Genomic DNA, 9,694 nt, shown 5'->3' with positions numbered 1-9,694 from the left:
ATCTGTTAAACTATGCAGTAATCTTCCTTGATACTGGGCCTAATGCAGAGTTGGCTTTACAAGCATCAGAACTTCCGCCTACAAAAGACGCATGTATTAAAAAAAGCATAATTACGTTCATATGCTCAGCCAGATGTATCCGTCTCTCCATCACTAGCATCTGTGGAAGGATAGAGATGTGGCTTTACAGTATTAGTAGTAAATACTAAATACTATTATTATTATTTTATTATTACCATTTATTTATATAGCGCCACTAATTCCGCAGCGCTGTACAGAGAACTCACTCACATCAGTCCCTGCCCCATTGGGGCTTACAGTCTAAATTCCCTAACACACACAGAGACAGAGTATTGTGTATTTGTGTATATTGTGTATTTCTACACAATATAATGATGTAATCAAGCGTCATATAGACAACAGAGAATAGTGTCTAGACAGTGTTATTAATAAACATGAAAGTTGCACTTACCATGTAAAATATGAATAAATACAAATAAAGATTAATTTAAATGAAACATTAGCTGTAGCATGGGTTGTATTGAAGAGCTTAGTGACTGTCAACGTAGCACTGTCATATAATGCCACCTTTTCAACAAGTCAGTTTGTCAAATTTCTGTCCTGGGAGCTGCCCCAGTTAACTGTAAGTGCTGTTATTATGACGTGGAAATGTCTGGGGGCAACAACAGCACTGCAGGTAAGCGGCAGGCACCACAAGCTCACAGAACGGGACAGCTGAATTCTGAAGAACAAGATAAACAATGGACTGTCCTCAGTTGCAACACTCACTACCGACTTCCAAACTGCCTCTTGAACCAAGGTCACCACAGGAACTGTAAGTTAGGAGCTTCATGGGTGGGATTCCATGGCAGAGCATCCACACACAAGACTCAAATCACCATGTGCATTGGTAAACTTCCACTGGAGTGGTGTAAAGCACATCGCCATTGGACTCTGGAGCAGCGGAAACACATTATCTGGAGAGACCGATCACTCTTCACCATTTGGCAATCTGACTGATGAATATGGGATTGGCAGCTGATAGGAGAACGCTTCCTACCTGAACGTGTACTGCCATCTGTAAAGTTTGGTGGAGGAGGAATAATGGTCTGGGGCTGTTTCATGGTTTGCCTGAGTCCCTTAGTTCCGGTGCAGGTAAATATTAATGCTACAGCACACAAAGACGTTCCAGAGAATTGTACGCTTACACCTTTGTGGCAACAGATGGTCTGCACATAGCCCTGACCTCAACCCGATTAAACACCTGTGGGATGAATTGGAATGCTGATTGTGAGCCAGGCCTCATCATCAGTGCCTAAGCTGACTAATACCCTTCTGGCTACTTGTTTGCGAATCACCACAGTCATGTTCCAAAATCTAGTGGAAAGCCTCCTCAGGAGGCTGTTACAGCAGCAAAACGGGGACCAATGTAATAATAATGCCCATGGTTTTGAAATTACATATTCAACAAGCACCTTTAGATGTTTCGGTGCACCCATACTTTTGGCCATGTAGTCTATTGGCCTGCTCTCCTGGGAGTCGAGGAGACCTGCCTAGAATTCGAAAGTCTCCTGGACATTCCGGCAGAGTGGGCAAGTATCATGTCCCTGGGGTATGGCTGCACACTCACTGTAACGTCGCGCCCTAACTTCACACAACCTTTCTAAGCCTATAATAACAGGGGACGGGGCCACCAAGACGCGCAAATTGCATCATAAGTCCCGCCACCCAACTAAACATATCGCTAGTAATTCATGAGTCTCCCGGACATTCCGGGAGAGTAGGCAACTATGGTATAGAGCAGTGTTCCCAGAGATGAAATTGGTCAGGTTAACACATTTAAGTGGTGGTATCCTATTTCTCTGCTTCAAATATTTGGGTGACAAGCATTTATTTATCTAAAACATAAGTAGAATCTAAATACTAATACATGAATTACATAAATAATTCAAACACTAAAAGAGAAATAAAGTAAATAAAGGAGGGCACTCTCCAATTCATCTTAAAATGCTCTTTATTTACTTACAGACACCAAAGCATAGGCATAGACCTTTTTCAAGGCCATCTGCATAGACATCCGGTGGGAACGTGAACGTCATATTTGAGTGTGAGGGTACGATATGATGGCGGGGTGGTAAACAGAAGTTATTTAAAAAGGGTGGTGGTGATGCATGTTACACTATCTAATTTCTCTCCATTTGATACGTCTTGAAGAAGATCCATGTTGGAACAACATGTCAACTTTGCTTTGGTGTCAGGAGGTAAATGAAGTGCATTTTAAGAACTGTTGAGCACCTTCATCAACTTTATTTCTAACATCTATGAGGATCATTGAGAATCTGCACTGCAACAGATGGAGATTTCCAGGATGCGAGTGCAAACTTCTGGACATATACATAATAAAGCATGTTTTACCCAGTTTGTTTATTAGTTTACTATGTTTGTCCCCAATTGTAAAGCGCTACGGAATATGTTGGAGCTATATAAATAAATGATGATGATGATACTTGCCAACTCTCCCTGAATGTCAGCTAGACTCCCTGAAATAGGGGTGATCTCTCTCACTTCCTGAAGAGTCTGGCATTCTCCCTGATGCTGAGCCAGTACAAGACGTGGTTGGATTCATCATTTGTGGCATGATGACACAGTTCAGAAATTGTGTCCTATGTCCATGTATTGATGTCTATGGAGGTGGCCATTTTCATGGAGATCAAGATTTAATCAAAGACTGACAGGTAAGACAACATGACCAGTAATGGAGACAGAAATGTAAAATACACTTCAGTCTCTAAAGATTCATTAGCTGTTTTTCTTCAACGCATAGTTGCCTACTCTCCCGGAATGTCCAGAAGACTCCCACATTTCTGGGAGACCTCCCCGGAGAGTAGGGCAACCTCCCGGTTCTCACCCCCGCAATAGATAAGTGACGGGGGACAGGGCTTAATGATGCAAATATTGTGTCATCTTAGCCCCGCCCCCTGCTGTGATTGGCCAAAATTGTGACAATCGTTTAGAGGGCGGTTCAAAAATGATGCGATTAATCAAGCCCCGCCCCCGCACACCCACCTCCCCTCCCATGAAGCCAAGAGGTAAAGTTGGCAAGTATGTAATAAAGTAGAAATAGTCACCAACATTTATAAATAATTTTTGGGGACACTTTGCTGGTGGAAAGGTGCCTGTACTAACTCCACCTTTACTCCATCACTTTTTATTTTGCATAGACTAAATTATTTAACAAATATTAACCTACAAAGACCAGAGAATAATGAGAGTGATGTCATCACATCATATCCACAATCAGACATTATATTAGTCAGATTTGAACAATAGGGAACAAACCTTTCCAGCCCAGGACCGCCCCCTGCAGGTGAGATACAGGTCACGTGGCCCGTACACCTCACCACTAACCAATGACGTAGTAACAGGAGGCGGCTACGTGGACTTACGTCATCAGCACGCTCGGCGTGACAGGCCGGGGGGCGTGGCGGAAGAAACGTGCGCGAGTCGCACCGAGTAACGACATCGCTCAGAGGCGCCGGAAATCGCTCGGTTTGTGCGGGGTATTTGGGTCGCTGGACGCGAGGGTCTCGCTGCAGATTATAAGCTGGAGAAGATGGCGGTGGAATCCCGGGTGACGCAGGAGGAGATAAAAAAAGAACCGGAAAAACCGATCGACCGGGAAAAGGTAAGAGGGGGGGATGAGTATGCGGAGGTCCGACAGCATGAGCGGCCAGGTGCAGCCATAGTCACACTGCACGGTCCTGCCCGGTGCAGCCATAGTCACGCTGCAGGGTCCTGCCCGGTGCATGCCTTCTACAATATCCCTTTGCAAACAGTGTCTTTCCAGCTGCTGGGAACTACAAAGCCCAGCATGCCTTGTTAGCCTGTAAATGTTCAGACCCTGCTTGGACTCATTTTCCCACAGCAGCTGCAGATCCATCTGCTGCTCTCTGGCTGGCAAGGCATTCTGTGACTTGTGGTTCTACAACAGCTGGAGGTTGGCAGGTTACCTAGGTCTGGGCTGGCTCATTACTAAGCTCTCTCCACACCCTGATTACCCAGCTAATGCCCCTTAGTCTATTATACCTAATTTATAAATCTCTGCTTATATTGTGTGAGATCTGTCAGTAAACTTAGATTTTGTTCCCACTGATCAGTGTAATCCAGTGGGTCCCAAACTGTGTGCCGTGGCTCCCTGGGGTGTCGTGGAGAACTCACAGGGGTGCCTTGGGCAGGGCCTTTTGTAAACAAGGCGGGGGACTACTTAGTAAATATTTTGGCTTAGGGATGCCTTGAAAAAATGACGGAGACCCTAAGGGTGCCTTGAACTGAGAAAGTTCAGGATCCACTGGTGTAATCTATAGTATTAGCATTAGGAATTTGCTGTGCAGGGTGTTTGTGGATAGCAAATTCTCACAGCAGCTCCCTCCCCGTTGTGCAGCTTTCATTGGGTCATAGAAAAGTAAAAGCAGATAAACAAATCTGAACGATGCTGAGAGTGCGGTATTGCTGGCCATAAAGCAGGGTTACCCCCCCTTAAATACAGTGTTTGCAAAATCTGTATTACATAACGTTGAAGTCCTCATTGCTGTGGCAATATCAGTCATTGGATTGCTCAGCTTATAGTGTACATTGTTACTGATCTTTCTGGATCGCATGCAGAGATAAACAGACTTGTTTAGGGTCATCGACCACCTGGCGCCTTTCACTTCTAGTTTGTACAGAAACTTTTATTTTTGAAAATATTCTGCTATAGCAGAAAAACATGTCTGTTCAATCAAACCCACAAATACTAAACTTGCTGATCTTTGTAGATTCTTTATTGCATTTTGTCTGAAAATATTTTTCACAGTGAGCAGTCCTGTTTCTACTCAATATTTATGTTTCACAAATATACCTATAGTTTCCTTTGTTTTATTTTGGCAGACCTGCCCTCTTTTGTTAAGAGTATTTACTACAAATAACGGGAGACATCACAGAATGGAGGAATTTTCGAGAGGAAATGTCCCATCTAGTGAGCTGCAGATTTATACATGGTGAGAGGTTTATATTGATCTGTTTAGGCTGACAATTTTATGCGTAAGCCTTATTAACTAAAATGTTGCTGCACGTAAATCTAGTCTGAATGTACTGGTAATCCCCCCCCCCCCCCCCTTCCCCCAAAATCATAAGCAATCACAACATTCTAAAAATGTTAATGCTGTATACAAATAGTGGTCAGTTGTGATGTAAGAAGGGACATGAATTCATTAGTGCAACAGTTTTTGCTGTTTTTAGTCCATTTTACCAGCACCAGTTAAACCAGTAGCAAAATTGCCTTGTAGAGGAAGGTGTTGCTATCATTTACCAGTTTTAGTGCATATCTTTTTAGATGCATTCAAGAGACTTAATTATTACTTTTCCAACTAAATATTGCATTGTGTTGATTATATCTGAGATTGCCTGTAATACTTTACAAGACACATTTTATTAAAAAATCCCTTGTATATTCGATTTCTATTGAGATTATTAAACATGCTGTTAATGGTAGCAGCATTTGTGCAAGTTAAGGCTAATTGATGAATGGGAATGTTCCTGGGCAAGATGTCTAAAGGTTCATAATTATAGAGGTAACATAATTATTAACGTCACCATTTGTAATAACTTGTTTTTAATAGGATGGATGCTACTTTGAAAGAACTAACCAGCTTAGTGAAAGAAGTATACCCCGAAGCCCGTAAAAAGGGCACTCATTTCAACTTTGCTATTGTTTATCCAGATGTAAAGCGACCGAGCTACAGGTATATGAACCTCTTGAAATATTACTTGATTATTTTTACTGCATTAGGAAATATGTACTTGTACCCAGACAATGGTCATTATTGCCAAGCAACAATCATTCTGGTATGAGCGTGTCCCTTTGTACTTTTACTGTTTATATATGTGTTTCATATCAATAACGAATGCATGAACAGATGTTCTGCATTGGTTTTCATTTAGTAGTAGTAGCTTCTTGACTGATAATGGATCACACAACTTTGGTTGACCGATCTGTAATGTGCTTTTTTGAAGTCCTTCCACAAAAATTATTTTGCTAAGCAAATATCATCATCGTTTATTTATATAGCGCCAACATATTCCGTAGCGCTTTACTATAATTGCATAGTCGTTCACTTTTCGGGTGAAATATTGCACAAGTGAATTATACTAATTTGTTTCTCTGACTTTGCAGGGTAAAGGAGATCGGTAGTACAGTTTCGGGGCGTAAAGGATCAGATGACGCAATGACATTACAATCACAGAGGTTCCAGATTGGAGATTACCTAGACATCGCAATAACACCTCCTAACAGAGCTCCACCTCCATCGGGGCGTATGAGACCATACTAATAGTGCATCTCACAGAATTATGTTTTTATTTTATTTTTATGGACTTGTCATTTTATTACAAGCTACCATGACTTTATTTTTTTTGTAGTTTATTTACTGGTGCATACCAAACCCTTTAAGTCTCCAGTTGATTTAAGTAATGATTTTACCCCATATAAAGTGTTTTTTTTGTTATTAACAAGTGATTTGTGTCTTCCTGTGTTTCCTAGTGATTGCCGTTTGTGCCCCAAAGCGTAAGAGATAAATATACACACTTTTCTTCCGTAGTGTTGAATGGACAAAATCCCCAGGCTGTTTCTACTTTTAAACTATCGTTGTTGCTTTAACATTTATATATATTTATTATTCAGCATAACAAACAATTTGAAACAAATGTGGTATTTTGTCTTACAGCCAATCGGCAGATTATATCTGCGTATTGTGAGACATATTTTAAGGGGTTGTATACTCCACTTTCTTTAAACGCTGGTTGCTGCTTCTTACAGTTGAGGTGGAAAGGGTGTTTTCTGACTTAGATGTAAGTTAGGATAATTTGACATTAAAGATAGAAGGTAGCTTGCCTTGTATACAATATTGTAAGCATTCATTTAGTACAATTGGTACAATACCTATTGGTGTCAGTGGCTGGGAGGAGGGTGCTCTGGTGTTGGTTCACAGCCTATCAATGACCTAGGACAGTAGTATGGTGTGTGATACCAGGGTTTGACATCTTATATATGAGGTAAGAAGCTGCAGAGGAGGGTGGAGGATGTATTACGGGGGCATGAGGAAGTGTGAATTACATGAAAGGTATGTGGAGGTGGGAAATTAATTACAGGTGAGTGTGGTGTTAGGGAGAAGTAAATTACATAGCAGAGATACGGAATCCATAATGACAGGGGAAAGGTTGTGGGGGGAAAATGAGTTACAGTACATGTTATGGCTGTAACACAAGTTGTCAAGTTAATAATCAGAATATCAACAACAGTAGCTGCATCTGTCATTAACTGCAATATATAAATATTATGGGGGTTATAGCTCAATATTGGAAACTAAGGGGGTCTTTTCCAAAACTTTGATCCACCCCCTTCAATGGTGGTAGAAAACATCTCGTGTCTCAGCCTTCTGGGCCATCATCACTTTTAAAGAAGAATTTCACACTATTGTCAATACAACAATCACAACCTTTGACTAGCAGCATGTCTGCAGGATTGTAATGTCTGATCATTCCAGCAACTCCCCTTATACTTACCCCTGCTTTATCTGCTAATTGTTAGTTCTCCATTGATCAGCACACAGGAAAATTCCTAATACAGAGAAGTGCATTTGTACCACTGATTGTACGGCTTATCAGCCTGTCCAGGCAGCGTTCTGTTACAAAAACAAAAGTCCTGCTGTATTCACTCAGTTGTGTTGAGCGTGGAGGAACTGACCATTGGGTGGGTACAGTGGGGTCCTGGACACAAACGCTGTGGTTATGCTGGTCTGGGATTGTATTATTAAAAACAACTTTAGCAAGGTGTTCTTTAACTATTGTCATTAATGACATATTAGCAAGTTAAGCAGGATTCTCCTTGTAACTTAGGCTAACCATTCCACTCGGTGTAAAAGTCTCCAAGGCTTCCTTCTCTACTCATGGTATAAAAATGAATAGACCTAGTTGCCTGTTGTGTAAACGACTTTAAGCTTGATATAATGTTAATTGCTTAAATAAGGACAGATACTGATGCTTGTTTTGCAGATGTGGCAGTTCTAACCAAAGACACTAAAACTCATTCATTCTCTCATCATCCCATCCTGACTACTGCAACCTCCTATCTGACATTCCCCTCACCCATCTATCCCTGCTTCTTTCCATCTTAAATGCTGCAGATAGCCTAATCTTCCTCTCTTCTGGTAACAACCTCTCACTCCCACTGACAAGACTTCAAGTGCTGTTACCCACTTATGGAATTCCCTCCAAATATTTAGATTCTCTCTAAACACCTTTTATTATAGCCTGCCCTATTCCTACCTCAACTACACACACTAATGCACCCACACAACCGTCACAATCTCCACACTTGCTCATTTCAGCTGTCCCTCTTCCAATTATAATGTACTCTCTCACGAGCAGGGCCCTCCATAGCCTTTATTTTCAAGTCTTCATTGATTTTATATGTACCTGTTCTATGTTTATCCTGCTATGGCGGCTTACAAACCAACCATAACAAGCCTCTTTTTACCGAAGTAATGTTGTAAGGCAATCACAATGCTGCACAGATGTCTGATCTGGGAGAGACCATATGTAGAGGCTTTAATAAATCTCATTTAAAACAAAAACTATACATGTCTAAATACAAAGCAGACACATAAATATATGGTTTGCTTTCCTAGCTGCATACTGTTTAGGGTTGGACCAAGCAAGGCCTGGCTGACTGTTGCTTACCAAGTAAGGGGAACAAATGTTATTCTTAGAATTGATAGTCATATTGGAAAGCAGATATCTTGGTTACCTCTCCAATGGGTAGAGGTGTCAAGTTGGGACTGAAAACTTTCACATCTTATTACCTTCAGATCCAAAACAGGTCTGACTGTTCCTTCTGATTACAACCAGGAACAGAGCTGCATAAAAACCCTTTGTGTATGAATGAGCAACAGGATAATTAACTTGAACATTTAATGTCTGATAATACAACAAAGGTATATAGGCGCATATAACAAGTTCACCGCAGAATGAAAAAGTCCATAAATGTTCACACAAATCAGAACGCTTCTTTAGGTCCAATTTATGCAATCTTCTTTACAGGTGATATCAAGAAGCAAATGTCACATGGAAGAGCTTAATTTTGTCTTTTATAAAACTCTCCAAAATGTTACGGTCCGTGGAAATTTGGGAGAAAGAGAATAAATGGATATCAAATTAGTATTTCCATTAACAGAAACCCATCTTCCTTAGTTCCATATCAAAAAGTGACATATATCCACTTCACTGTGTGTAAACTAACGGTTACTTAACACCCCACACAGGTGAAGTAGGTGAGAAAATGAGATGAATCACTTACACAGTGAAATTGATCCGCTGACTGATATCCACCATCATGCCTGATTCAATTACCACACAGTGCTCAATCGCAATATATATAACGAGAGAAGTATACAGAAAGAATCTGGCATAATATCATCAGGGTTTATTTCACATAATTTAAAAGAACACTAATAAAATTCTCTTATGTATGGTATCCCAACATAAACAAGTGGACCCGTACCGGACTTTGTCAAGGTATACACAGAGTCTGTTCAGTTTCTATTTAAGCCTAAAGTATCCAATCATCAGTCGTATAATCCAGTTATAGAAATAAAGCTTC

General features: G+C 40.9%; 1 protein-coding gene across 1 annotated transcript; it reads left to right on the top strand.

Annotated features, from left to right (window-relative positions):
• Positions 1–3,453: 3,453 nt before the first annotated feature.
• Positions 3,454–6,549, top strand: SAP18 (Sin3A associated protein 18). Its single transcript, XM_075198863.1, has 4 exons — positions 3,454–3,685; positions 4,927–5,036; positions 5,658–5,780; positions 6,212–6,549. The coding sequence occupies exons 1-4, from the start codon at positions 3,614–3,616 to the stop codon at positions 6,366–6,368; spliced, it is 462 nt and encodes a 153-aa protein (XP_075054964.1). The 5' UTR covers positions 3,454–3,613; the 3' UTR covers positions 6,369–6,549.
• Positions 6,550–9,694: the final 3,145 nt, after the last annotated feature.

Source organism: Mixophyes fleayi, chromosome 2 (genome assembly GCF_038048845.1).
Source record: "Mixophyes fleayi isolate aMixFle1 chromosome 2, aMixFle1.hap1, whole genome shotgun sequence".
NCBI classification, from domain to species: Eukaryota; Metazoa; Chordata; class Amphibia; order Anura; family Limnodynastidae; genus Mixophyes; species Mixophyes fleayi.
The sequence above is the reverse complement of the archived record's forward strand: the minus strand, read 5'-3'. Positions and strand labels throughout refer to the sequence as shown.